The sequence below is a fragment of the Filicampus tigris genome, chromosome 2 (genome assembly GCF_054856515.1).
Source record: "Filicampus tigris isolate MCC_2025a chromosome 2, RoL_Ftig_1.0, whole genome shotgun sequence".
NCBI lineage: Eukaryota > Metazoa > Chordata > Actinopteri > Syngnathiformes > Syngnathidae > Filicampus > Filicampus tigris.
The window spans coordinates 7,664,236-7,692,139 of NC_141218.1; the positions used below are offsets into that span (position 1 = coordinate 7,664,236).

Below are 27,904 nucleotides of genomic sequence, written 5' to 3' on the forward strand. Positions count from 1 at the left end.
CACAAGGTCTCTGTGGCATCGGGAGACATCGCCATGGCGACGACGTGTAACATCAAGGTCGGCCAACGTGGTTTTATAACAACAACAACAGTTAATCATGTGACCCTGAAGGTCCTCCAGGCGGCAGCATGGCTCCATGCATCTTCGTTCAGATGGTTTGGAGTCATTCAAGTATTAAATAGTTATTATTATATCTATATATATTTGTTAATAATATAATTGTAATAATATTTCAATCCCTCTCTCTCTCTCTCTCTCTCTCTCTCTATCTATCTATCTACTTATATATATATATATATATATATATATATATATATATATATATATATATATATATATATATATATATATATATATATATATATATATATATATATATGTCCATAGAGTGGAAAAATAAACCAAATAGAAACAAATTACATGTAAAAATGAAATGACACATGTAATGAGGGTAAAATCTCAAGGTGTTGATATCCCCCCCACGCAACATTTATTTATTTATTTATTTATTTATTTATTTATTTATTTATTTTTAGCCTAGCCCTTATTTAACCAAAGTTTGCAAACATTTAAAATAACGCTAAAAAATTATTTAATTCATTTTATTGAGGAATAAAAGTTGAACAAACATGTTGATGAAGTTTGTTTCTTTATCAATACGGGGGTTTCACACTTGTTCACGCGACACAGCGCTAACGCGCCGGTCTAGTTTTGTCCGACTGGGCGTGAGCTGTGGCGGAAGGGTAGCAGTTCCTGAATAAAAATGCGTCCTTTTACTGCTTGTGGGGATAAAGCAATTGAAGAGCATCAACGACTTTGTCCTTTAAACACGAACGAGGGCGTTTCAGTGTAATTCACAGTGGTGAGTGGACATCAAAGAAACGTGATAAACAGTATCAGTTATACAAAGGCAGCAGCATTCATATGTAAAATGTATCCATAATTCAATTCTTGATTTTAGCAGCAGATATTGACATTAGATAATGTTAGTTCGTTCAGAAAGACAAAGAAAATAGGTTTTACCTCGGCAAATTTACATTTGTGAATATAAGACTTCACTAGAAAGATAATGTGGTTGAGACATGAACTTTGTGCACTGTAGAAAGAAGATTTATGATGTCTGGTTCATTTACTAGCACTTGCGTTATAGAGGCATATTAGCCACATCTAAGATGGCATATGCGCTGTCGTAACACAAAAACGGGCCAAACCTCTCAAGAGGGTTTGTCTATGAGCAACATATGGAGGGAGTACCACATCCGGGCACTTGGAGTGTTCCATTTCCGTCTACCACTGATGACGTTTCAGGCGTCCACAAGAAGAAGAAGAAAAAGAAGCAGCAGTTCAGCTGCCCCTTTGGCGGCCAACCATCCATAAAAAATCACCAATGTGTTGACGGAACGGGGGCGTCCTTTCCCTCCTAACCCGAAGTCGAGGAGCGCAAAACCTCAAGTTCGAATGTTGACCGGGGAGTGAGAACCTCATGAAAAGGTGCCGGTTCGAGCAGCGAGAGTGATCGCGACCAGGTACGGAAGCTAACCGCCTAGCATGCTAACATAACCACCAAACAACGATCAGATGTAGTCTGGAGATCATCACTTTTCAGTTATTATGGACGGGACGCTGCTACTGTGCTGTTAGCATAGCAGACAAATTAGCTGGCTTATATGACTGAGGCTCCCAGCCTTGTGATGATAAAAAAGTCCCTATTATTCAAGTGTTTATGTATTTCTGTTTCCACTGGGTCACGCTGAATGTATTTTACTGCCCACAAATAATCGCACATGATTAAAAGGTCACTTTGATTATCCTGAGCATGTTCTCCTGCGGGTGGTCGACTGGTTAGCACCTCCGCCTCACAGTTCAGAGGTCGTGGGTTCGATCCCGGCCCAGGCCTCCCCGTGTGGAGTTTGCATGTTCTCCACGGGCCTGCGTGGGTTTTCTCCGGGTACTCCGGTTTCCTCCCACATTCCAAAAACATGCATGGTAAATTGATTGGACTCTCTAAATTGTCCCTAAGTGTGATTGCGCGTGCGGTTGTTTGTTTGTCTCTGTGTGCCCTGCGATTGGCTGGCAACCGATTCAGGGTGTCCCCCGCCTACTGCCCAAAGACTGCTGGGATAGGCTCCAGCACGCCCCCGCGACCCTTGTGAGGAAAAGTGGTATCGATGATGGATGGATGGATGGATGGATGTTCTCCTGCTCCCATTGGCTGATGCAAAGTTATATTCCAAAAACAACGACTTATGATGTTACACTATGCACAAGTCACTCTTAATCAAATGTTTGTGTCACACAAATCTCGATTTTTCATGAACGATGATCTTATTTTGCATCTCTTGCGTGGTTAGGTGATGGCCCCCACCGCTATGAAGCTGCGTGTTCGCCGCCGCGACAACAACAACAGTAACCGCGGCAACCGCCCGCCCGAAGAAGCGGAACCGAGACGAGCAAGTCGCAGGAAGAAGAAGACGAGCGCCGACGCGCAGGCCACAGCATCGTCTCCTCCCGCGCCGTCAGCACGCGCAGCTCTGACGTCGGCGGAGGCGTCGCCCGATTCCAAGTGTCCCATTTGCCTTGACCGCTTCAACAACATGGCGTATTTGGACCGCTGCCTGCACCGCTTCTGTTTCCCATGCATCCAGGAGTGGTCGCACAACAAGGCCGAGTGTCCTCTCTGCAAGCAGCCCTTCACCTCCATTTTGCACTCGGTGCGCGCCGAGGACGACTTCAAGGAGTACACGCTGCGTCCCGCCCCCACCGGCGGCAGCGTGGCGGCCACGGTTGCCATGGTGGCCGCCATGGCATCCGCGGCGAGGAGCGACCAGTTGAGGCTCATGCTGAGGAGGCACCGGGTGGCCGACGCCACCGAACCCGCAACCAGGAGCCAGAGGAGGGAACGAGGAGGCGCGGGGAGGAGTGAAGATGATCAGGGGGTGTGGGAGTGGTATCTGGACGTCCCGCCTATAACTCTGGCCCCGCCTCAATCAGACCAGGACGGCGAGCGGGGCTCCAGGGGCGGGGCAGATCGTGGCGTCATATTTGAAAGCCTGTCAGGCCTCGGTGAAGCTGCAGCGGATCGAGCTTCGCGGCGCCTCGTCAGCCGATTGTCCGCCAGGCTGCGTCTGCAGCGAGAAGGCGTGGCGGCGCGGCGTCTGAGGGAATGCGAGATGCTGGCCTTTCGCCGCGCCCTCTATCGCAGCGGCATCCGCGTTCGCGGCGTGGCAGGCGCCAGCGTGGCCGAGCCGCAGCGCGACATCTCGGCGGACGGCTTCCGCCGGGACCCCGGCCAGCTGAACAGACTGCGGCCTTGGCTGAGGCGCGAGCTGACGGTGCTGTACGGCGCGCACGGCACGCTGGTGGACGTCGTGCAACGTGTCATCATGGCGCGAATGGCTCGCCGCGGCTTGGAGGACGCGGCCGCCATGGAGGAAGAGCTGCAGTCCTTCCTGTTGGCGCAAACGGAGCAATTCCTCCACGAGCTGCTCTGCTTCGCCCGCTCGCCGCTCAGCCTGGACGAGTACGACTTGCACGCCGCCTACCATCCGCCGCTCGCCGACGGCAGCGGCTCCGCTTCCAGCTCTGTCATCGCCATCTCCGAGGATGAGGGCGGGGAGGAGGAGGAGGGGGGACACGGGCGCAACGACCCCTCGCACTCGGCCGCGTTGATTTCGCCGCCCTCCAGCCCTGTCCCGCAGGAGGACGAGGGGGAGTGTATGATTGTGGGCTACAAAAAGCCCATGGCCGAGCGCACGCCGGAGCTCGTGCACCTGTCGTCCGACTCCGAGCGCTCGTCGCCCGCCGTCCCGCCCTCCACCTCGGCCGCCTGCCAGGAGAAGGTGGGCTCGGTGAGCTCGGTTTGCACGCTCAGTCCGCCGGCGCCGCCGCCGGCGCCGCCCGCTGACAAAAGGAAGAAGAAAAAGAAGAGGAGGAGGAAGAGCGGCACTTTAGCCAATCCCAACCGCTCCATTTATCCCGCCCTGATGCGCTCCCTTTCGTTCTCCAGCCTGGAGTCCGGCTCCCCGCTCGCCCTCAGCCCACCGGACTGCGGCTGGGAATTCTCCTCTTCGTCGTCCTCCTCCTTCTCCTCCTCGTCCTCCTCGTCCCCCATCTGCTCCTCTTCACCACCGCTGACAACCCCTCTCTCACCGTCGCGCTGCGGCGGAGAGAAGCCCAGCGGCAAGAGGAAGTGCAAGAGCCGGCACCTGGACGAGCGCAGCCGCCCCGGCAACAGGCGGCGAGGGAGGGCGCGCAGCAAGAGAGAGGGCGACGCGTGCGAAATGGCCGCCGGTGGCGACAGGTGACGGCTTCCCGCTTTTGCCCTGGCGGCCGTGGACATCAAAACGTAGCCGGACCCCTGCCTTGAGCGCTGAACCGTACGTTCATATTGTTTTTTGGTTTCCTGTCCTGCAGCACGAGAGAGCTCCAACGCGAGCGCAGTCCCAGCGTGGAGATCATCTACGAGGGCTCCGCCCCACCGAAGCGTCATCGCAAGACGCAGCAACACGCCAGGTAAAAAAAAAAAAAAGACAAATAATTACCATGACAACCAATCAGTGAAAGCCACAATTTCCTCACAATCGGAATGGAATGAGAGAAGAATTGCCTACATACATTACACATACAGTCCAAGTAATAATAATAAAACTCACCCTAAAAAGTAATGGAGTAGTTAAAGGGGAAGTAGAACCGAACATTTTTGTTTCACGAATGTGTTCTATTGCAGGCTCACTACTTGAAACAACGCATTGTGATTAATATTGCATTTGTGGAATAAGAATTATCCACCAGTTTTTAGCCATCTCGGGGCGGCCATTTTGTCACTTCTGTCGACTGAAAATGACATCACAGTTGTCCAGGGCTCAGGTAAAATCCAATCGCAGCACACCTGTTTTCTGAAGCTGAGCCATGATTGGTCGTTTTCAGAGGTGCCATTTGCACTGATCATAATTCACAACCATTGAGTGCCAACAATTTTATTGCATTTTGACTGATTTTTCAAGACCCATAAAATATCACTTTGTATGTTCTATGATTATTTTATTCATCAAATGAAAGAATGAACTCTCCGCTTTGATTGAGAAAGTTTGATTCTACCTTTTTCCCCATTCTCTAATCATCAGTAGAATTCAACCACTTTGCCCAAAATCCAGAGAAACTCGCTTTTTGTCCAAACAAGCATATCAACCAAAACAGTGACTTTGATGCTCACATTTTGTTCTTTCGCGACTCCTCTAACATTTGAACAGTGGTTTCCTTCAATGAAGCAGCTAATTCCACATTTAGGGATGCTTTTGATTGCAAAGTAATAACCTATTTAGTGAAATGCTGTGAGTGACGCCAAGCGTTTTTTCACGTGACCGTCTCGTCATCCTCCATGACACACACATACTTCTTCTATATATAATTACTCATACACTGTCATATACATACGTAAATATGTTCCCTGTTTGAATGTATGCTTCACCTGCACGCAGCCATGATAATAAAGTGCCCCCCCCCACCACCCACACATTGTAAATAGTTGGCAAACAGAGGGGATTTTTAGTCTAAAATGGTAAACTGCTTCCATCTGCTGGCCGTTTGGCTCATTGCCACTCCTCCAAGTGCCTGCGATTTAAAGGGCCAGCGTATCAGACCCATATCAACCCCTCCTGATGACATAACTCGACCGTGGTGCTGAATGTTTTGCTTCTAATTGACCTTTTAAGTCATTCTTGGCATTTATTGAGTTCAGCTATGGTAGGAAAATAATAATGAGCATTTCTACAAGTTGCAAAGTGGCGGCCTACAGCAGAAGCTCATCATTTGGACAACAAATAAAGAAGTACCGTAATACAGTATACCATTTTTTTGAGGCGCCGCTTGGGCGATTAATTTTTTTTTGCTTTTGTGTTGTAAGCCAAAATTTGAGGCCCGAGCAAGCTTCACATATGCGTCGGCTGGTGTGAAAGGGAGAAAAAAAAATGTTGCGATGATCTAATTCTTAACTAGTTCTTTTGGATTGACGGCGCTTATCTGTCAGGACGCCGCCTGTCATCACGCTGGACAGCAACAGCAGCGACGGCGACGACTCGTCATGCCTTGCCGCCGTCCCGTCGCTGCGCTTGGACCCCGCCGACTTCTCGGACGCCTTGGCGGACGTTAAGGACGGCAGCCTTTCAAAGGTAAGAAGCGCCCCTCCCCCACTGATGCGGGCGCCGCCGCTCAAACTTCAGGATGGAGGCACCAAGGAGGAAGAGGCCAACTTTTCCCCACCCTCCTCGTCTCTTGACTTCCTGTCCCACGCCACTGACCTCTTCCAAATCGACGCGCCCGCCGGAGGTGACCTCAGCGCCCCGCCCTCCCCTTCCATCATGTCATGCCCACTCTGATGTCACCGCACTCTTTCTCCCAATCACGTGACCCGAACTCTCCTTTTGTACTGCCTCTTGACTTCAACCCTGTTTCCGTGGCAACACGCCCTGGACTCCATTCAGATGCAGTTGTCTTCGTGGCCACTGGATGGCGCACTGAGGCTTTAAAATAATAGCGAGCCTTTTTTTTTTAAGTGCGTTTAATGTGAAATTGAGTACCAGTGAGCATGTTGATGACCGTGCACGCACGCACACACACACACACACACACACACACACACACACACACACACACACACTCACACACACTCGATGACAATAAACACTTTCAGGGGATTTAAAACGTGTCCGTCATTGTGTGGAAGCATTTCCCTGCCACGCCCACATTGGAGCACACAAGTGCCGGTCCATTGTTAGCAGTTTCCTAGCAACAAGGCGCTCTGTTGTCAAGGACGACCAGCGTTCTGCCTTGCCAGTATGGGGGATGATGAGCACACACGGTTTGATGCAATCTGTGCGCACGCGCGCCAAGCATTGCTGACACTTCCTTGTTCCTTGTCGTTTTGTCTTGTTCACGAGCGTGTTTGTGGTCCTTGTAGTCCTCCTGAGGAAAGTTGTAGTCCTTTCGTACGCGTCCCACAACAAGTCTTGTTGGACCTTTGACAGAAGGTGAAGAAACGGAAGGAGTGTGGTCTGTCGAGGTTGTTCACACAATGTATTCATTGATGACTCAACTTCTGAGTGACAAAGTCCGTATATCTTTCGTTCTTTCCATTTCCGATTGGCCAAAAAAAAAAAAAAAGACAGTGACTGACTAGTTCTTTCTTTTTTAATCCTACACCAAAAAAGTGCTTGATTTTTGGCAATTCAAGGCTGCAACTAATAATAGAATAAAATTGTACGTATTTTTTCCCCCTGTAAATTGGACCAAAAAAAACAAAATTCCATCCCTTTCTTCAAAAACGGGACATTTCAAATTTCCAGTGCAGAAAATGATCAAACATGATCAAAGTGATTATAATTTGGTTCCTTGTTTACAGTTCCATGACGTCTCTGAAAAAAAAAAATCTGCAATAATATTGATCATTGTTTTCAAAAATAAGACAGATGTTTGCAAATGTTCTTAATTTTCTCAATCATATTTTGATTCAACGCAAAGATCATCAGACTGTGCCAAAAATCTGGACTACAGAAATCGGAGAATATTTACTGTTGAGAGACTGAAATTTTAAGGATTTGGACAATTTTGAATGAAACGGTGTCTATAAATGATTAATTGATGATCAAAATAGTTGTCGATTAATTTGATGATCGAGTTGTTGTCGATTGATCGATAAATTGCACCTTTAAATCCAGCACCAAACAATAAGAAAAGTGCCTGATTTTTTTAATCATTAAATTTAAGGCTCCGATTAAAAAACGTGAAATTGAAAAAAAGTCCTACAGGACTGAATTTGATTAGAAAATTTGATTGGGTTTGCGTGACACTCAAGTTTGGGAACGATCATTAATAGCGCATTAGCCGCCACCACCGCGATCCATCGGCCTTTTCATCCTACTAGAATTTGATTTCGTGTTTTCCTCAGCCTGAAATTGAAATATGAAAAATCTAACATTGTTTGTGTCGGATTAAAAAAAGAAAAACAAATCGCAAAATAATCAGTCACTTTGTCTTATTTTTGAGAAAGAAGGAGTGACACACGGATTCTCTGCCGCAAGCAGCCAATGGCGGGCAGCTTGTGCCCCAACTGTCCTCAGTCCAGTGCCAACGCGCCAGCGCAGCTTCCTGTTCGGGTCCTGGGCGCCGACTAGAAGAACCACCGGAAGGCCTCGCCGGTCGGGACGGATGGCGGCCTCTACAGAGGGGTTTGGGAAAAAAAAGAAAAAAGTGTGAAATACTCGATAAACCTTCTGACCACACACGCGCACACATACGCTATGTCGTCACACGCTTGCACCACGGATCCAATTAGCGTGTAATTGACAAAGATTAGCCTAATGTGCTAGCACGTGCGCATCCTGTCGGCGTGCGTGTGTGTGTACGGGCTAATTAGCTACGGTTTGTAGCGACTCTCACGGGAGGAAGTGAGGATGAATGGAGATGTCGTCCAGGTCGGGCAACGCTCATTAATTGAGCCGCACGCTCGCGCAAATGAACGCAGAGTAAAGAGCGGTGAGCTATGCACGGCCAATTTCGTCTCGTGGTCACATACACAAATAAACTGTTCTAAAAAGTTGTTTATTGTGACGACATTAAAAGTTATTTAGGATTATAATTACCGGTAACTAACCAAATGTTTAATGAATGAAAGCAAAACTTGATGCGTGCTTGGCGTTGCGCGAGGCCACGTTGGACCAAAACGATGACAAAATGGCGACCGGTGTGAGTGAGAGAGTGCGGCCGGCGCCTTCAAATTTGAAACTCCATTTTGAAAATGTAACGTTCATTTGGATTCCTGTGCATTTGCCAAACACAGAAAATAGAATGAATGTTTTAGAAACTGTTTGGACATTTTTGCTTCTTACGGATTTGACATCGATGCATTCCAAACGATAACGAATCGAATCGCAACCTAAAGGATCCAAATCGAATAGCAAGCTAAACGGTGAAAATGCTCAGTCTGCCGGATTTGTCTAACTCTTGAGATCCCGTGCATGTGCGCATCCGCGTTTTTATGGCATCGCAGGTTCCCGAGCCCTCCTCACCTCAAGCGCCCCTCCCCCGCCTCCCCCCGGCTTCTTCTTGAGCTCCTCGCACTTCCTGAACTTGCAGATCTGGTGGCCCGTCTTCCTGTTGCGGCAGGACGAGCACACGCCGCAGTTGATGAGCCGCCGGCACGGCCCGCACACGCCGCAGCGCTTCCGCTTCCTCTTGGACGACGACGACGATGAGGACGAGGAGGGCGGCGACAGTACCCGCGCCCCCTGCCGCCACGCCTGATGACGAGGGCGAGGACGAGGAGGGGCAGGGCGAGGAGCCGGCGTGCTGCTGGCAGTCCGCAGGCCCCCGCTGGCCGCCCGTCATCTGGAAGGCGCTGCCGGCGTCCGACATCCCGCCGGCCGTCGAACCCATCGCCATGACGATGACCCCCGGGGGTAAGCCCAGCCCCCCCAGGAAGCCGCTTCCTAGAACCCCGCCCCCGTTGCAACTGCCCCCCTCCGATAAGCCCATCACGTCCGGGTGGGCGTGTCCTTGCTTGCCCGCGCCGCAGTCGCTTCCCCCACCGTAGCCGGGCAGGAAGTTGGCGTTGCTGGGCGCCATGGGGTGGTGATGTGCCGTTTGGGTGACGGGAAGCGAGGCGGCAGAGTGTTTTTCAGTCCGTCCCCCCCTCCTCGGCTCCCCCACCCTGGGGCATGCCGCTCCCGTGGGGGTGCGAGGGGGTCATGTGACCCGCGGCCGCCGCCGGGTGGTGGCGGTGGTGCGTGCCGGCGGGTTTCGGTCGGCCCCAGAAGACGGCCGCCGGGTGGTTGACGTTGTCGTGGCAGCCCCAGGGCGCCGTGGCCATGGCGCCCAGTCTGGTGGCGGCGGGGGGGAAGATGGGAGCGGCGGCTGCCAAGCGCGCCGCCAGCTTGGCCGACTGCGGGAAGTTACCCACGTCCACGTTGGTTTTGTAGAAGCTGGCGATGGACGAGCGGTAGCGGTCCATCTCGCTGCTGTAGTCCAGCATGGGCGCCAGCGTGGACACCTGCGACCACAGGGAAGCGACACGAACCACATTTCAGTCGCCAATTCATCGCTTTCAATTTTTTCTTCGATTAATCCATTACTCGCGTTAAAAAAAAAAAAATACATTTGATGATTTCATGATTTCATATTAACAGTATAGAAAGCGCACACAAACCAATTGATGAAGATTCACTTTCTGGTTTGGATCCATAACAGCTGTCCAAAAATTGGCACTAATGTTAATCTTGTTAAAAAATAGTCCAAAATAATAGCAAAAATAATTTGCTTTCACAGAGGACTGCAATTTGAGAATTCACTGTTGAGATGCTGACATTCCGACGATTTGGGCAATTAGACGTTAAACGAGCTCTCTAAATGGTTATTCGATTATGGAAATTGTTGTTGATTTAATTAATGATAATCGATTCGTTTTCAATTCATTGATTAATGTCTAAAACTTGATTTTGGACTCCATAACTTGACGAGTCTTACGTATTTAGGTTTTGAAAAGCCCTTTCAAGGTCTCTTTTTTTTTTTTTTTTTTTTTTTAAATTGCGCTATTGAGGCAACCTGCGTGTATGTTACGAACAAGAAGCCCCTTCATGAAGCAAATATCACAGGGATTCAGTTAAATATGGATTTGTGGATTATGTTTTTGATAAATTCAGGGAAAAAAAGAGAAAACTTTGACATGGAAGGTTTGTAACTCAGATAACAGTCACAAGGACAAGTACGACATCGAGTGTCATTTCTCGCCATAAAGGGCACAAAGACAGCAAAGTTAAGTTAACCGTTTAGCTCACCGATAGCTGATCAAACATTGATGAAGCTTCATGTCGGTTCATTGACAGGCTGAAGTCAAAGGCAATACAGAGTCTGACTTTGCACGGCTTAGTTTTCCACTTGCTTAACCCAAGTCATGACTTGACCGGACCGAAATGTTCTCAAGACTTGGCTGTCTTCATTTTTAATGCCACAGTAACTTGGGACTTGTTTGAAACTTTGCAATCCAGACTTGAGACTTAACTCGATACATAATTTGCACGCCCCAAATTGCCTCCAAACGTTCCTTTTTCCCACCGCGCGTTTCACGAAAGGTCGAGATTTGAGACTTGTGACTTGATTTGGGACTCAAGTGGTCTGGACTCACCTGGCCCTGGCCTCCGTAACCGTGGTGATTGGGGTGGTGGTGCGAGGAGGCCGAGCTTCGCTGCAGCACGGACGACAGGTCGCTCTCCACGCACACGCCGCTCGTCATGCCCGACATGGCCGCCGCCCGCACCTTTTGTTTACTTTCCTGCGAGGGACAAAACACAAACAAGCTCACTTCCTGTGACCTCTGACCCGTTGGCGGCAAGCCACGCGGCGTGAGAGAGCGCACCCTGGAGGCGGGTCTAATGATCCGGTCAGCCTGACAGAAGGTCACGGCGGCCGCCGACCGCGAGAGGAAACCACTCTCCCGGGTGGCACATTAACGCTCCCCCCTCACCCCCCCCCCACCCCCTCCTTCTTCACGCCGCCCCCGCCTCCCCCTCATCCCACAGGCGCAGCAGGAGGAAGACAAGGGGGGAGGGGTGGGGGGGCTGGCTTGAAGGCGGCTCGTAAAAGGCTAAAAAGCGTGAAGGCGGCATGCGGTGGTCCGACACGCGCACGCACGCACACAGGCAGAGGAGGAGAAGAGGAGGAGATGAGGCTACTCACCAGGCCCGCGAGGACGACAAGAGGAAGAGGAGGACCGTCTGGGAATTAGCCCGCCACGGATCATGGCTGGCGGGGAAGGAGATGGAGAGAGGAGGAGGTGGAGGAGGAGGAGGAGGAGGGGGTAGGTGATGGGTGGGGGGGGGGGGGTAGAAGAGCACCGGGAGGGATTTGTCGGTCTGTCAGTGGCGGGGAAGGGGAGGGAGGGGAGGGGGGGTTGATGGATAATGGGAGAGGGGGGGGGGGGGCGTATAATCACCTGGGCTTGGCACAAGCGAGCTCGCGCGAGGCAGGAGGAAGGAGTTCAATTAGCAGGTGGCGTGGAGACAGCGAGAGACCCTGCAGGGGGGGAGGGGGCGATGAATAATGGCGGAGGTTATGAACGAATACGTGTGTCGTCCTCACGACGCGGCGGAGGGGAGGGGGGGTGGGTCGGTTGATGTGGGGAGGGGGTGGGGGGCTTGTTGGCAGGCTGATGCTCGCTGACAGGAAGGGGGAGGGGAAGCGCGTGTCGGCTCGTGCCCTCCGCTGCGTCTGGCGCCACCCGTGGCCGCGCGCCGCGTGGCGTCTGATTGGCGCCCGGGGAGGAAGAGGAGGCGGCAAAGTGTGAAGATGATTGGCGGGTAGCCAGGAAGAGATGTCACACACACACACACACACACGCTGCCGCACACGCCAGTGAGAGGACCCTGCCGCTGGGCTGTCATTAGTCGTTGCCTTCATTCGGAAGAAGTCGCAGGTCAGCGTTGGCCTGTTGAGTTGGGTGGTCCGGTGACCTTTGACCCCTTCCCAAAACAAATGAATGTGGAACAATAGGTGCGCGATACACTGCCCTCTAGCGGACCACAGTGGAAGGTGCAACATTAAAGAGCGTAAATTACTCCTCCTTCATGTTCAGCAGACGAGAAAGAAAAGGAAAAAAACCGAAATATAGACATAAGTATTTGATTTACAATTACAATTACAGAAACAGAAATTCTGGGATTTGTTATAACATCGTATCTCAACCCAAACAGCACAGGCGTTGGTGGTATAGTGGTTAGCATAGCTGCCTTCCAAGCAGTTGACCCGGGTTCGATTCCCGGCCAACGCATATATTTTTATTCCCTCTTTCATTGTTTCAATATTTAGTCATGTTTTTATTTCTGTATTTGTTGGTCTTCTAAAAAAGGCATTTCAACAACCTTGGCTATGTTATGAAGTTACTATCGTAAGAAGACGTACGTAGTGTTCCAAAACTACTTCTCCCGGATGATTTTCGACTAGATAAGAAGATGACGATTCTCTTTTTTTTTGTCATGTTTTTGTGTGCATAACTCATATGTGTGCACACGAAATTTGACCACACGCTGTTAATGGCATCCACTGGAGCTTAATCACCCGGGAAGCAGTTTAGGGTATCGGTATCTTGCCATCGAGCTAACTGCAGCCGTTTGTCCGGGGGCGGTGGTCTTGAACCGACGTCCTCACGGTGGGAGGAGCCGATCTTAACTTCTCAGCCTCGGCGGACAAAGAGAATTCCCAATCTAGTGTTTAGGGAAATAGGGAATGAGATGAATGATTCCCAGCACGACCCTTGTCTTCAGCGCTACCTGCTGGTCATTATAAACTCTACCACCTCTGTCTTTCCCACTACACACACTTAAGCCTGTCAAAGCTGCCTGTGTGTGTGTTTGTGTGTGTCTGTGCTGACTCATCTAAATGAGCATGGCTTATTCTTCTCTTCTTCACTTATTCTTCGCGCCCTTTCTACTTGCTCCTCCTTGTCTACAAGAGTCATCTCAAGAGCAAAGTTTATTCAGTTGAAGACAAAGTTGTAGTTTTTCAAATCTTTGTTCAAAGCAAGGTTAGCTGTCCGTGCGCGTGCGTGTGAGTCGCGCCCGATCATCCGTCCGCTAATCTCTTTATCTGCGACTGGACGCTTCTGCTACATCGAGGTAAAGTTTTTCTTTCTTCTGGTTGGATTTCAAGGTTGTTTGGCGGGGGCGGGGGCGGGGGGGGGGGCTGCAGTTGTGTTTCCATGGCAATGGCTTGGATGCAGACGGGCGAGACGGCGTAACCGGTGGGGGGGGGGAGCAACTGAACCACCTGACAGGTGAGTGATGCAATGGCTACAATGAAAAGAGACCAGGTCCACATTGTGTGTGCGTGCGTGTGCGTGCGTGCATACCAGAAGGAAGGAAGGCACCCCATGGCCCAGGTTTCACCAGTTGATGCGGCCGCCCCGCTTGTGGACGACATGGATGACCACAGGTGAGTCGCAAACGCAGTGGTGGGACGTAACCAAAGTACAAATACTTCATCAGGCTACTGTACCTGAGTAGTTTTCAGTTTCATCTATGCTTGAGTTTCTTTTTCGTGCATTTTTGCTTCCTAAATTTGAAAACTGCTATCTGTTAAGGAGTAGGATATAAATTCGTACATGAATTATCCGAACCTTTTATTCCTTGACAGTAAAAAAAAAAATCACTTTTACTTATGTAGCCAACTAATGAACACATGAGGTCATTTCTGGGTCTGTACTTTTTTTTTTAAAATTGTTATTGTAGTAAAGGAGTTGAATGGGTACTTCAACATATATATTTACACAAGTATCAGTACTTCTACTTTCAGGGTGTGAGTTCTTTTGCCACCCTTCCCTCTGCTGTTTGTGTGACCGGTCTGGTAATGTGTTTCAGGTGTGCGGGACGTCTCTTCAACGTCAACAACAGCAACAACAACAAAGACAAGTAACACACACACACACACACACACACGCTCACACATCACTCTAAATGCTCGTCACTGCACACATTTTCTGTTTTCGAGTAGGGATGAGAAGAAGAAGAAAAAAAAGAAGAAGGAGAAGAAGGACAAGAAAATGTAAGCTCTTTGACTGCTTTTGTCCGTCTCTTTTGTAAACTCTTTGACTGGTAGTGAGTCCAAGACAATGTCGCCTGTCATTTTCTTCGTTCTCAAGAGTGGTTCGGAGGTACGGAATCGACGATTGGATGGATGCTGATGTTTGCCTCCTTTACTTCTGTTTGCTCCCTCCACAGGAAGGAGGAAAGGAAGAAAGCTAAGGAGGAAGAGAAGGAGGAAAAGAAGAAAGCCAAGGAAGAGGAGAAGAAGGAGGCAGTGTAGGTTGATTGCGATGAAGATGACAGAGGCGGTACATTCAAGTCATATGACTTAACTGGAGTCAGACTAAAGTTGCCAATTTTACAACTTTGAAACAGCTTGCCTAGAACTCAATAAAGACTCGATTTGCCTCTGACTTGGTGTTCATGAATGACTTGCTTGATTATTTCCGCCGTGACTGGGGACTTGCCGAAGGTTAAGACTTGCCGCTTATTATGACTTGCACACTTGAGGCGTGTCGGAAAGGTTCCAGAACTGGTGTCACAAAAGATACATTTCAAATCCAAACTCCAAGTGATCCCCTTGGAAGTCATCCCCCTGGAGTCCAACACATTTTTCCAGAACTTTCATGCACTCCCGGCAGGATTCTTCCGTGATCCTCCACAGCTCCATCTTCACTATCATCTTGATGTCATCAACATCTTCAGAACTGCCCCCCCGCCCCCGTGCCTTGGAAATCTGAAGAAAAAAAAATCTTCCTGACAGGAGTACCGCTCCGGTACCGCTCATATCGAAGGGGCAAACTTGTAAGCGTGTATTTTGTGGTTTGAAAATGTCTTTTGTGACACCTCTCCTGAAACTCTCCCGACATACCTCATGAGTGACTTACTCCCACCTCTGGAAGATGAACTTTGTCGTGTGTGTGGATTGTCCGTAGTCCAAAGGAGGTCGCTGTGGTGGACCCGGCGGGGAACACATATTACCACTGGCTCCTCATCATTACGCTTCCCGTCATGTACAACTGGACTTTCATCATCGCCAGGTAACGTTCCCAATTGCGGTCTTCCCAGTCCTCCGTGTGCCCCCCGCCCATAACTTATGAGACTCTTGTGGTGGTACCACATCAGGGCGTGCTTCGAGGAGCTTCAGACGGACTACCTGCGCTACTGGTTCCTCTTGGACTTTCTCTGCGACTTGCTGTATGTGGCCGACATGGTCTTCAGAACCAGGACAGGTTTGTGCAGGCAGTCGCCGTCTTGGACATTGTCATGGTTCTGGCCATGGTCACTGTGTGCGCGCAGGCTACCTGGAGCAGGGCCTTCTGGTGAAGGACGAGCAGAAGCTACGCCAGCGTTACAGGAACAGTTCCCAGTTCCGACTGGATGTGCTTTCCATGGTCCCCACCGACGTTCTGTACGCCGCACTGGGCTTCAACTACCCCGAGATCCGCCTCAACAAGCTGCTGAGGTTCAACAGGTGGAAACTGGCAGCAACGTGTCGGCGATATCGGCGTTGGCGGCCAGGGACCTGCTTGACACGTGCCTCCTCTTTTCAGGATGCTGGAGTTCTTCCAGAGAACCGAGACCAGAACCAACTACCCCAACGCGCTGCGGATCTCCAACTTGGTCATGTACATCGTCATCATCATTCACTGGAACGCCTGCCTCTACTACTCTTTCTCCAAGGCCATCGGTGGGCCTTCCCAGATTCCCGATTCAACATTTTTGTGTATTCCGTATTGCTAACGCAGCATCAAACTTAGTCCTCCATTGTTTAGTCCGTTATTTGTAGTGCATAACAAATGTTCGGGCCAATTAACTCGTTCACTGCCAGACATTTTCAGACCCTATTTTACCCTAACGTTTAAAACAAATTGAAAGAAATATAACTCAATTCCTGCGATTGAATGGCTGGACTGTGAAAAGACGAGTCAATCCGTCAATGGCAGTGAATGACTTCAGTAAAGAAGAACACTTGATGATCCGCACAGTGGTTCGAAACTGAATAAATGCTTGTAATTAGCAAGAGCAGACAATGGCAGACTACTGCCTGATCAAAATGTACCAGTGTTTTTATTATTTGATTCAATAATATCCCTTATTCCCTCGTCCTCAGGTTTTGGCTCGGACAGGTTTGTGTATCCTGACCCGGTAAATCCGGAGTTCGGTCGGCTGGTGAGGAAGTACGCCTACAGTATGTACTGGTCCACGCTGACGCTCACCACCATCGGAGAGACTCCGCCACCCGTGGAGAACTCCGAGTACTTCTTTGTCGTCACCGATTTCCTGGTGGGTTTCATCGGGTCTGCTTCTCAAAGGCCTCGGCACTCACTTCCTGTCGGCCGCAGGTGGGCGTGCTGATTTTTGCCACCATCGTGGGTAACGTGGGCTCCATGATTACCAACATGAACGCCGCCCGCGCCAACTTTCAGGCTCGCATCGATGCTATCAAACAGTACATGAGTTTCCGCAAGGTCAGTGTGGCCGCCGCGGTCAGTCACGTACAGTAATGTATGCACAGGTCTTGAGAAGACATATATTGGCACACATTGGTGAGATTAACTGTGAATTTTAAGTCACTATGTTGTGCCTGTTATCTTTTGCTGGAAAACCTTGCACGTTGCCTTCTCTTTTTCACGGCTTGACCAAAAACATAATCCTTACATCCAAATATAATAATCTTCGGCATGCCCTCATAATACCCTAATTGCTTGATGTGGCCTCTGAACTCATCGTCATAGTCTACTAGCTGGTTGCCAGATTTGCACGCATTACACAAAAAATAGAACTTTTCTCTCGAAACGAAGACAAATGGCACGCTATTTTGTGTAAAAAAAAAAAAGTAGATTCCCAAATGTGCACGGACAGCAAAACTTGTCAAATCACATGCTGTATTTAAAGTGGAAGTCAACCCAAACATATTTTTGTCAAGAATATGCCCTATGCAAGCCCACTAGTTGAAACACGGCATTCTGATTAATGTTGCGTTTGTGGAATATGGCGAAAAAATCCACCCGTTTTTAGCCATCTCCGGGGGCGGCCATTTTGTCACTTCTATCGACTGAAAATGACATCACGGTTGCCCAGGGCTCAGGTAACGACCAATCACGGCTCACCTGTTTTCTGAACCTGAGCCCTGAGCATTTGTGATGTCATTTTCAGTCGACAGAATGGCTGCCCCCTGAGATGTCTAAAAAGGGGCGGATTTTGCTGCTTAACTCATATTCCACAAACGCAATATTCATCAGAACTAGTGGGGCTGCTGGGAACATATTCTTGAAAAAAAAAAAAAAACATGTCTGGATCGATTTCCGCTTTAAGTAAGTTGAGTCCGATGACTTGAAAGTCAAAGTCGAGTTGAGTCTTTCGCAAGTTTTATCCAAGGATCTGACACCATTGCTGCCCGCCAGGTAACCAAGGACCTGGAGAAGCGCGTCATAAAGTGGTTTGACTTCCTGTGGACCAACAAGAAGGCGGTGGACGAACGAGAAGTCCTCAAGTATCTTCCGGACAAGCTGAGAGCCGAGATTGCCATCAACGTGCACCTGGACACACTCAAGAAGGTCAGCAGCCACACGGGCCAGCACCGCTCTTGTAAATTTGGAACAGTTTATAAATCTTTGTTTCATTTGTGTTTTGGACACCTACCCTGGGACAGATACTGACATACCGCCTTGTCACTATGTTGGTCGTCAGACCACTTTGCAAACATAATGACCAGCGTAAGTTACTTAGGCCTCAAAGACTGACATCAGGCTTTCTGTGTCGGCTCGCAGGTGCGCATCTTTGCCGACTGCGAGGCGGGCCTGCTGGTGGAGCTGGTGCTGAAGCTGCAGCCGCAGGTCTACAGTCCTGGAGACTACATCTGCAAGAAGGGAGACATCGGGCGCGAGATGTACATCATCAAGGAGGGCAAACTGGCCGTGGTGGCCGACGACGGCATCCAGCAGTTTGTGGTGCTGAGCGACGGCAGCTACTTCGGCGAGATCAGCATCCTGGCCATCAAAGGTGAGCACGAGAAATTCAGCCGCTCACGTGTCACGGCGGTAACTCCAACAAGAAATTCATATCGTGATTTTCTTGGCACTCAATGATGTTTTGCTGTAAATTAACAAACTAATAATACTGATAAATACATTAAATAACAGTAAGTGGGGCGAGCGCTTCTATATGTAAGTACAGTGTGATTACTTTTTACCACCTCTGTCTTCAAACCTTTGCCCGTCTTCCTTGCTAACAGGCAGCAAAGCTGGAAACAGGCGAACGGCAAACATCCGCAGCATCGGCTACTCTGACCTCTTCTGCCTTTCCAAGGACGACCTGATGGAGGCACTAACCGAGTACCCCGACGCCAAGGCCTTGTTAGAGGAAAAGGGGAGACAGATCCTGATGAAGGACGGCCTACTGGACCTGGAGGTACCCCCGGAAACCACCACCTCGCCCATCTCCCGGAATTATTTGCCACTCAGTTGTTATGTCTTCTCTTGTCCTGTAGGTGGCAGCGCAGGGCCCCGACCCCAAGGAGATGGAGGAGAAAGTGGAGCGGATGGCGAGCACGCTGGACGGCCTGCAGACGCGCTACGCTCGACTGCTGGCCGAGCACGAGTCCACGCACAGCAAGCTCAAACATCGAGTCAGCAGACTGGAGAAGAAGCTCCCACCGCCGCCAGCCACCGAATGACAAGCAGTAGTATATACAGTAGTCTTCAGGACGTCACGTGACTGATGCCCACATGCATTTGTTTACGGTGTCATGCTGGCAGGATAGTAGCGATATTGACAGGTGAAAGATTTACAGTGAAGAGTAGTGATAAAATTAGCGTTTATCAGTCAACATTCTGTCCAAGTGAATTGACATCTCTCTTTGATGAAAAAGCAAGTAATGAGACACATGTGCAAGATAGACAGGTTGAATTACTAAGGCTCAAACTCATACCCAAAATCCGCATTGAGTATTCTTATTGACATTAGCGACCGAATGACCAAATCAACTTGAATGGGCTACTCATTGTACTTTTACCCAAAAAAACACGTCATAGTCCAACAAATGAAAAATCCAATTCAATCAAAATGGTAAATGGAGTGCACTTGCAGTATTTAGTGCTTTATCTTCATCATATGTTGAAGCCATAATCACTTATCTCATTCAAACGTATCGCATATTCCGGCGCGCTATCAACCCACGAAAGGTTTGGCTTTTTAGTTTAAAATATCTTACTTTAACCTCCAGGATACCACACTGCACCCTGGCCAGCAGAAGACTGGATGTTTTTTTTTTCCTTTTGGCGCCCTTTTTAAATTCATCTGTGGTGCGTTGTACTAGCCTCGTCCAACCTTAATGCTAACGTCTCTCAGTTACAGCGTAAATTTGCAAACTCCTTTTCGTTTGTTGCTTGGATGGCATTCAGATGGTTGTTAGCCGGGCGAGAGCTACTCAACTACTTCTGAGCGTCCGCTCGAATATTGTGCGTACTTCCACGCATGCACACTCCCCAATTATTTACGTCAGACAGCTAGGGAGATGGAATGTGCCACCCAAACATTCCTCTCTGACGACAATATGCTATGACCATTTTGACTCGAATAGTTAAGTTTCTGATTCGCAATGGTTTTCAACGCTTTCTATCCTGCCAAAGTGGCGTTGGTTACATTCGGCAGAGTGCATTGTGGGATGCGTGACGTCGACGTCAGAAAGACGATGGAAGTGTGTGTTCTCTTCGTATTCTAAACCAAGAACACACACATAATGCTGCTAGACTGCGAAAGGAAGGGTTCTCAAAATTTTGGGCTCCAGGTTCACCTTACCTTGAGATTTTGTTCTAAGGACCTCCTCGTAATCCTAATGCGCATTAAGCATAGCTGCCTGAATTAAAACAGTCAACAAAATTTAAATATGAATTACTGTTCCAATTTTGTAATGTTCTCAAACTCCTGCGGTCCAAGGAGAACATTTCTTCCTAAGGCCCCCTCATTATCCTAACGTAATGTAGGATGTACCATGTGTCCCCTAAATGCCATTGGAATTATTACTTTGCTTGATGAATTATTGTCCCAAACTGACATGCACCGGTTACACAAACAACATGGCTGTGAACAGAGAGGAGCTAGTTTATGAGTGTCAGCATTGGTAATTTAGCGGTTTGGTGATTGCCACACTTAGCGACCAGTCAAGTGACTATTTCCTGACGAGCACCTTTATTCCTGCTCAGAAACACACAACATAGGTGGAATCAAGTTTAGGCATACAACAAAAAAGTGACTGTAGATGATATTTCGGCCCCCCAAAGTCATGGCACAGACCCCAGTTTGAGAAACCTGCGCTAAAGCACCAAAGGTAAATAGTCTTAAGTATATATTTGTAGCAGAAACACGCTGATCATATGTTGTTTCTTGAAATGGTGTGGACATATAAATGGCAATAAACAATACTAAGGAATAATCAGTTGCCACGTCGCCTTGCTGCTGTTTCTAGACGAGTAATGGGATTTGTAGTCCTCCCCCTTTCCGCACGCGGCTGTTAGGTGGACTACAAGTCCCAGCATGCAGCGCGAAGCGGTGCGCGTGGCAGCTGCGCGTTGAATCAACACTGCTGCAACTGTGAGAGAACAGAGGTTTGTTTGTACACCTACTTTAAATGCCTTTTTTGGTATCTTCGTGTAACGTGCTCGACTCTACGTGAATAGACGCGTATTTACGCGTGCATGATCCTTAATGACTTTCACGTGGCTTTTTGGGAGCTTCTTCCGCCCGTTTTCGTGAAAACTAGCTAGCCGGCTTATTAGCTTTTGTTAACTTTTGGAACGTCATCTGTCGTCATTTAAGATCTTGCTAAACATCTATCACCATTATTACTGTTGTTGCTGTCTTTGTTCAACATTCAGTCGAGGTGTCGTATGAATAGGTCAACAAAATACTCTATTTTGTGTAGAAGCTCTGCTTGAACGTGCGACTTTGCCCCAGTGGCTAACATGGAGCCAGCCTGGAGACCTCAAGGCAGGGGGCGTGGGCGGAAGCCGGAAGCTTCAGGTGAAAGGGTGCGAGAGAGGCCCGGAAGTGGATTAGGAAGAGGAGGAAGTGGTACAGGAAGAGGAAGCAGCGCCAAGGCGACGGTTCCGCCCGACGTTGCGCACGGTTAGGACCACACTAAAATCACAGGAATGTGTCCGTATTAGTGGTGCACTGACTCACTTCCTGTGTTCTGGAGGACAGTTGCTTCCGGGCCGGCCAAGTTTGAGGAGATCCGAAAGTCCAACCAGGCTGCCGCGCAGCGACTGATGGCGCGCCACACTAACTGCTCCTCTGAGGATGATGACGATGATGATGACGACGACGACGACGACAAAGAGCACAAGGACGCACGCGTCTTGGAGTCCACCTTCACCACGTACGCCAGTCATATGGGTGAGCCACCTCACATGGACCCAGACCGCCTGTCCAAATCCCATTTTTGACACATTTACGCTGTGGTATTATTCATTTATTTATTTATGTTGTAGCTGTATTCAGTTATCTATATCATTGACATATACAGTGGGTACGGAAAGTATTCAGACCACTTAACATGTTTCACTTTCTGTGTCACTGCAGCCATTTGCCAAAATTAAAAAAGTTCATTTTATTTCTCATTAATGTAGACTCAGCACCCCATCTTGACATTAAAAAAGAATGGAGAAAACTTTGGCAAATTTATGAAAAAATAAACACAGAAATATCACATGGTCAAAAGTATTCAGACCCTTTGCAGCGACCTTCATATTTAACTCACATGCTGGCCATTTCATCTGATCCTCCTTGAGATGGATCTGCCCCTTTTTATTGGAGTCCAGCCGTGTTTAATTAAACCGATTGGACTTGGTCAGGAAAAGTCTATACGGTTTACAGCCCGACCTTACAGCTCACAGTTCATGTCAGAGAAAATAAGAATCATGAGGTCGAAGGAACTGCCTAAGGTGATCAGCGACAGAACTGTGGTAATTAAGGCACAGATCTGGCCAAGGTTACAAAAGGATTTCTGCAGCACTCAATGTTCCTAAGAACACAGTGGCCTCCATAATCCTCAAAAGGAAGAAGTTTGAGACGACCACAATTCTTCCTTGACCTGAGCAATGCAGTAGAAAGATGGGAGAAACTTCCACAAAGTCAACTATCATTGCAGCCCCCCACCATTACGCATCACTTCAAACTGTACCACAATGCTTCTTGGGTATTTTTCATTTCAAATTGCTCAATTGACTTGTGAAAAACCAAAACAATGAGCATACTACTCTTATCATTCTGATTACATAAAAAAAAAAAAAAAAGAGGACGGCAAATGAGCACCAACTGCAGTTCAGTTAAATTGAAATTGCATCAAATAGGTTGAGAGAGAATCCGTTTGGTCCATGTAAGTTTCCTCTTTAAACTCTGATGGGAAATGACAACTTTACCATATGAATCTTGTGGGTATTTCCACTTTTAACCATTTACTGTGATGGATTTTTTACGTGCTTTCAAAACATAGGAATACTGATTTACAATTCCAGTTCTCCCGCTGTAATTTGGCTAGTGACATACTGTAAACTAAACTTAAACTAATATATACACCAAATAGAGTCCTGATATGAGTGCGCCTCTGTCTAATAAACTCCAAATATCTGGCAATGCCAGCAACTGCGAAACAGAAACCGCGAATCCATTTCCCCTAAAAGTGCGTGTTTTTCACCAGGCGGCGACGTCACAGGCCTGGAGAGAACGGGCCAATACGTCAGCGACCTCTTCCAATCCGGAGCGCTCACCTGCCTCATCTGCATCGCCTCGGTCAAGCGGACTCAGCCGGTGAGCAAGGGGAAGGGGCTTCGGTTCGGTCAGGTGACACCGCAGCCGCCGCGCTAACGTCTACCCGCCGCCCCTCCAGGTGTGGAGCTGCTCCGGCTGCTTCTCCCTCTTCCATCTTCTGTGCATCCAGAAGTGGGCCAGAGACTCGGTGTTCCTGCTCTGCTCGGCCACCGACGAAGACTTTGGGCGCAAGCAGCATCCGTGGCCCTGGTGAGGCAAAACATACCGGGAAAGAAATTGTTGACGTTCCTCTTCCTATGTGTGGTCATTTTCCCCTCTGCAGTCCCAAATGTCGGGCCGAGTACTCCCACTCCGCCACGCCCACCAGGTAAACAGCCACCGCTACGAGGGGCGCGATGCCGTGATCTTGGATTGCGTGATTGTGCGCATGTGTTGCGTTCAGGTACGTGTGTTACTGTGGGAAGCTTGAGGACCCTCCTGCCGATCCCTGGTTAGCGCCTCACTCGTGTGGCGGCGTGTGTCACAAGGAGCTGAAGCCTTCCTGTGGACACTCATGCCTGCTGTTGTGTCATCCTGGTGAGTTCACACACACACACACACACACACACACACACACACACACACACACACACACATTCCCTGTGTCGTCGGGTGAACTTTCAAAACTCTCATCATGTCTGCAGGTCCATGCCCGCCCTGTCCCAAGATGGTGTCTGTTTCCTGCTTGTGTGGCAACGCTAAGCCCCTCCCCCGGCGCTGTAGCAACAAGGTGCTCACGCGCACTTTTTCAAAAGCACTCGGCACACTCGTGCAGCTCCACCAATGATTTGATTTATTATTTTTTTCCCCCCCCTAGGCCTGGTCATGCCAGCAGCCGTGTGGGAAGTTGTTGCCATGCGGTCAACACACGTGTTCCAAGCCGTGCCACTCTGGTAAACACACGTGAAGTAACCGGTGGCGTTGTTTTCTACTTCCCGTGCGCTCACGGCGGTGTGTTTTGTGTGCGTCAAGAGTGTTCCCCCTGTCCCAAAGTCAGCATTCAGAAGTGTGTGTGTGGTCGGCAAAAATCGGAGAGACCTTGCGCCGGCCCCAAGTGGACGTGTGACCGCGTACGTAGCAGACGGGCACCTTTGTTAGCGACAGCTGGCTGCCACAAGATGGCTGACTGCACCTTTGCCCCGTTCCCCAGGTGTGTGGCGCCAACCTCTCTTGTGGCAATCACACCTGTGAGCTTGTATGCCACGACGGACGTTGCCCGCCGTGCCCCCGCTCGCTCAGCAGATCGTGTCCCTGCGGCAAGACCAGTGAGACGCACGCGCACACACACACACACACGTTGAGTCTTTACTGGGGTTGGAAGCGGGCGAAAAATGTTCCCGTGAATTTCTCGGTGCGCCTCAGAGTCCAGCCTGCCGTGCACGGAGGAAGTGTCGCTGTGCGGCGACACGTGTGAGCGCCCCCTGTCTTGCGGGAAGCACACCTGCTCCATGAGGTGTCACCGTGGGAATTGTGACACCTGCCGACAGGTAACGCACACGCATCCGTGTGGGCGTGTTGTGCTGCTGTTGACCTGCTATGCGTTTGTGTGTATGTGTGTGTGTCAGGAAGTGGAGAAGGAGTGCCGGTGCGGTAAATACAGGAGGTTGATGGCGTGTCACAAAGAATATTTGTGCGAGTCAAAATGCTCAAAGAGCAGAAGCTGCCAGAAACATCCATGCCGGAGGAAGGTGAGTCACCGTGCCCGAGCCCGTCCGCAGCCCCCGCTAACCCCTCTTCCCTCCCCCTGACTTGTGTGTCAGTGTTGCCCCGGCAACTGCCCCCCGTGCGACCAGATTTGCGCTCGGACTCTGGGATGTCGCAACCACAAATGCCCGTCTGTCTGTCACCAAGGTAACGCACCTTTTCTTTGATGTACAGTGCGTATGCGTGCGCCTGATGAGTCTTCTCGCACCGCCAGGAAGTTGTTATCCATGCCCAGAGACGGTGGACGTCCGTTGCTCGTGCGGCGCCGCCTCCCTGACGGTGCCGTGCGGACGCGAGCGGAGCACCAAGCCACCCCGTTGCAAGGAGCTCTGCAGGTGCGTGTGCTTTCTCTTCCTTCCGGGTGAGTTTGTATTTATTTGGAGGCGGACGGCTAGCGCGTTAACGAGTGCAACAATACACGTGACGTCATCGGTGCGTCGACTCGGCGACCGATGTGAAGTTGTTGGACGCTCACCGCAGGTCTCCATCGTCCTGCCACCACGCGGCTCGAGAGCGCCACCGCTGCCACCCTGGGCCCTGCCCCCCCTGCACGCAGCCCTGCCTGCTGCCCCTGGAGGGCTGCCCGCACGCGTGCCCGCAGCCGTGCCACGACCGCGTCCTGCTCAAGTCGCAGCAGGTAGCGCGCGCGTCCCCCATCTTCTCCAATGAGCTTATGTCCCCCCCCCCGTGACACGGTTCTCATCCGGAACGGTCTTTGTCCCCCCGACGGTGCGCCCCAGGTGCAGCTGTCCGGGCCGTGGGAGCAGCCATCAGAACCGGCATTTGTGACCAAGGCCCTGCCCTGTCACCCATGTCAAGTGCCGATGCCAGTGTACGACACGCACACGCGCATGCATGTTTTGACTCATATGAGCATGTTTTGACCGTCTCTCTCTCTCTCACCTCAGCTCCTGTTTTGGAGAACACGAGGTAAGAAGGTTTCTCGGTGATGTCTCCGTGATGCCGCAATGACGATGTCGCCGTGTGGCCCAGGTGAGCGAGGTGCCGTGTAGCCGCCAGGGCCGCTACTCCTGCAAGAGGGCCTGCGGGCGACCGCTGCGCTGCGGTAACCACGCGTGCGGCAGAGAGTGCCACCTGCTGGGCGACGGCAACAAGGTAAAGCGGCTGTGACGCGCCCGCCATACTGAATGTGTCACATCCGTCCTCCAAGCGAGCGCAAGTCATTGAAAGATTGGACGGAACGCCGCGATGAATATGGAAATATTAACAGTGAAGCGTGTCTCGCTAGTGCGACGACTGCGAGGAGGGCTGCTCCAAGCCCCGCCCGCTCCTTTGCCCCCACCCCTGCCCGCTGCCCTGTCACCGTGGCGACTGCCCGCCGTGCCACCAGATGATTCGCCAACGCTGCCACTGCAAGATGAGCGCCATCTATGTGGAGTGCATGTGAGCACACGCGCATACACCATACAGCGCGCCTAAATAGTTCCGAAAATTCCTTTGTCGCGATTGAGCATTCGGTAATGATTGCCAACACCAGTCGTCATTCCCACTATGTGATGATGATGTCATCGCTGTGTGACAGGAAGATGAACATGGCCGACGAGGAGACCAAGATAACGTTGGCCTCGTGCAAGAACCAATGCCCCAAAGAGGTACGCGCGTCTTAGTGAGGTGCCATCTTGTTGGTTGGGGGCGGTGGGGGGGGGGGGGGGGGGGGGGGGGCAACATGGCCGCCCGCCTGGATGCACTTCAGGAAGTAGAAGACTCATCCACTAAATACTTGTCTATTTCCATGTGTGGTTTTTTTGTGTGCCTGTGCATTTGTTGTTTCTCTGTGAATGTGTGTGTGTGTGTGTGTGTGTGTGTGTGTGTGTGTGTGTGTGTCTCTGTCTTGTATGTGTATGTGTTTGCCTGTGTGGGTGTGTGTGTGTGTGTGTGCATAGCTGAGCTGCGGTCATCGCTGCAAGCTGGAGTGTCACCCAGGGGCGTGTGGCGTCGAATGCCACCAGAAGGTCAAGCTGCGATGTCCCTGCAGGAGGATCAAGAAGGTACAAAATGGCCGCCGCAAGTTCCGCCACCCTCTTGACGCAGCGGCATGGCTTTGTTGTGTGTCTGCGTAGGAGTTGGCGTGTACGCTGTCATCTTCGTGCGTTGTCGAGTGCGACCACAACTGCTTAGAACAACAGAAGAAAGTCAGCGAGGTATGCAGGCACACGCGCACGCGAGCGTGCAGTGCGACGATATCACAGAAAGTTGTTAAATGAGCATGTATGATGCGTCCAGCTGAAGGAGGCGGAGCAGAAGGCGGCTGAGGAAGAGGAGCAACGGCGACAGCAGGTGAGGAAGAAGAAATAGAAAAAAAAGTCACGTCCGCCACCACACTGAGCTAACTGCTCTTGTGCGTGTGCGCCCCAGGAAGAGCTGGAGGCATTCACCAAGCGGCGCGGAGGGCGCCGCGCCAAGAAGCGAGGGCGGCGGGACGAGGACGACGAAGAGGATGGTGGGCGGATGGGGCGCTGGTGGAGGCGGGCTGCCCTCGTCCTTGTCCCGCTGGGCGGCGCCGCGTTGTCAATTGCCGCCTATTTGCTTCTGATGCCGGCTTCTGAAGATGGTGGTGGGACAGAGTTGTAGGCTCACGAGTTCTGATGTCATGATGGGAAAAAAAAAAATAAAAATTGACGAATAAAAAGTTAGTATGATGACCACTCCCTGTTGATAAGCTCTACTTGAGACTATGTGCATGCATGTGTGTGAGTCTTACTGTGTGAGTTCCTGTGTGATACAAAAGTGAGGTTCTGTCACGTTCACGCGCGTCACGTCCAGGCGCGGTCACGTGGCCAGAGAGAGGGAGAGAAAAAGAGCGA

The 27,904-nt window shown here is 50.2% G+C and overlaps 3 protein-coding genes, 1 non-coding gene and 1 pseudogene across 7 annotated transcripts; 4 read left to right on the forward strand and 1 right to left on the reverse strand.

The window, feature by feature from the left end:
* The first annotated feature begins 828 nt into the window (after window positions 1-828).
* Window positions 829-6,805, forward strand: LOC147151192 (uncharacterized). The gene is made up of 4 exons (XM_086024423.1): window positions 829-1,526; window positions 2,352-4,300; window positions 4,414-4,512; window positions 6,026-6,805. Exons 2-4 carry the CDS (start codon window positions 2,355-2,357, stop codon window positions 6,372-6,374), a joined length of 2,394 nt encoding a protein of 797 aa, XP_085880549.1. The 5' UTR covers window positions 829-1,526; window positions 2,352-2,354; the 3' UTR covers window positions 6,375-6,805.
* Window positions 6,806-8,014: 1,209 nt separating this feature from the next.
* Window positions 8,015-11,952, reverse strand: LOC147151193 (uncharacterized; annotated as a pseudogene). The gene is made up of 4 exons (XR_015085827.1): window positions 11,725-11,952; window positions 11,174-11,320; window positions 9,063-10,042; window positions 8,015-8,212 (listed from the first exon to the last, which is right to left on the reverse strand). The product of XR_015085827.1 is annotated as an uncharacterized LOC147151193 (transcript).
* Window positions 11,953-12,437: 485 nt separating this feature from the next.
* On the forward strand, window positions 12,438-21,000 carry cnga1b (cyclic nucleotide gated channel subunit alpha 1b). Of its 3 annotated transcripts, none has more exons than XM_086024426.1 (15): window positions 12,438-13,658; window positions 13,895-13,974; window positions 14,400-14,450; window positions 14,533-14,583; window positions 14,760-14,840; window positions 15,500-15,604; window positions 15,690-15,796; window positions 15,864-16,038; window positions 16,118-16,254; window positions 16,678-16,850; window positions 16,910-17,035; window positions 17,972-18,124; window positions 18,338-18,569; window positions 18,802-18,977; window positions 19,057-21,000. In XM_086024426.1, exons 2-15 carry the CDS (start codon window positions 13,913-13,915, stop codon window positions 19,240-19,242), a joined length of 1,815 nt encoding a protein of 604 aa, XP_085880552.1. In that variant the 5' UTR covers window positions 12,438-13,658; window positions 13,895-13,912; the 3' UTR covers window positions 19,243-21,000. The 3 variants fall into 3 exon arrangements, with proteins under 3 accessions (XP_085880552.1, XP_085880551.1, XP_085880550.1); XM_086024425.1 differs by lacking the exon at window positions 12,438-13,658 and adding an exon at window positions 13,723-13,816; XM_086024424.1 differs by lacking the exon at window positions 12,438-13,658 and having other exon boundaries at window positions 13,823-13,974.
* Window positions 12,743-12,814, forward strand: trnag-ucc (transfer RNA glycine (anticodon UCC)). Its single transcript has one exon. It is a non-coding gene; the product is annotated as a tRNA-Gly (tRNA).
* Window positions 21,001-21,070: 70 nt separating the features above from the next.
* nfxl1 (nuclear transcription factor, X-box binding-like 1) lies at window positions 21,071-27,671 on the forward strand. The gene is made up of 25 exons (XM_086024422.1): window positions 21,071-21,172; window positions 21,490-21,692; window positions 21,771-21,962; window positions 23,266-23,375; window positions 23,455-23,585; window positions 23,659-23,703; window positions 23,779-23,912; window positions 24,020-24,105; window positions 24,193-24,268; window positions 24,348-24,445; window positions 24,526-24,640; window positions 24,738-24,862; window positions 24,941-25,063; window positions 25,136-25,226; window positions 25,294-25,414; window positions 25,560-25,716; window positions 25,820-25,911; window positions 25,988-26,009; window positions 26,073-26,195; window positions 26,329-26,483; window positions 26,623-26,692; window positions 26,984-27,088; window positions 27,161-27,241; window positions 27,324-27,377; window positions 27,456-27,671. The coding sequence occupies exons 2-25, from the start codon at window positions 21,530-21,532 to the stop codon at window positions 27,669-27,671; spliced, it is 2,685 nt and encodes an 894-aa protein (XP_085880548.1). The 5' UTR covers window positions 21,071-21,172; window positions 21,490-21,529.
* The last annotated feature ends 233 nt before the right edge of the window (window positions 27,672-27,904 follow it).

What these genes read in the sequence shown, in the direction of transcription:
- nfxl1 (XM_086024422.1), top strand. Translation starts at nt 21,530, where the DNA reads ATGGAGCCAGCCTGGAGACCTCAAGGCAGGGGGCGTGGGCGGAAGCCG. An exon ending in CCCGGCGCTGTAGCAACAAG is followed by an intron (nt 24,106 to 24,192) that starts GTGCTCACGCGC and finishes TCCCCCCCCTAG; the next exon opens with GCCTGGTCATGCCAGCAGCC. An exon ending in CCCGTCTGTCTGTCACCAAG is followed by an intron (nt 25,227 to 25,293) that starts GTAACGCACCTT and finishes TCGCACCGCCAG; the next exon opens with GAAGTTGTTATCCATGCCCA.
- LOC147151192 (XM_086024423.1), top strand. Translation starts at nt 2,355, where the DNA reads ATGGCCCCCACCGCTATGAAGCTGCGTGTTCGCCGCCGCGACAACAAC. An exon ending in ATGGCCGCCGGTGGCGACAG is followed by an intron (nt 4,301 to 4,413) that starts GTGACGGCTTCC and finishes CCTGTCCTGCAG; the next exon opens with CACGAGAGAGCTCCAACGCG. An exon ending in AAGACGCAGCAACACGCCAG is followed by an intron (nt 4,513 to 6,025) that starts GTAAAAAAAAAA and finishes CTTATCTGTCAG; the next exon opens with GACGCCGCCTGTCATCACGC.
- cnga1b (XM_086024424.1), top strand. Translation starts at nt 13,829, where the DNA reads ATGGCTACAATGAAAAGAGACCAGGTCCACATTGTGTGTGCGTGCGTG. An exon ending in ACCTGGACACACTCAAGAAG is followed by an intron (nt 18,125 to 18,337) that starts GTCAGCAGCCAC and finishes GTCGGCTCGCAG; the next exon opens with GTGCGCATCTTTGCCGACTG. An exon ending in CAGCATCCTGGCCATCAAAG is followed by an intron (nt 18,570 to 18,801) that starts GTGAGCACGAGA and finishes CCTTGCTAACAG; the next exon opens with GCAGCAAAGCTGGAAACAGG.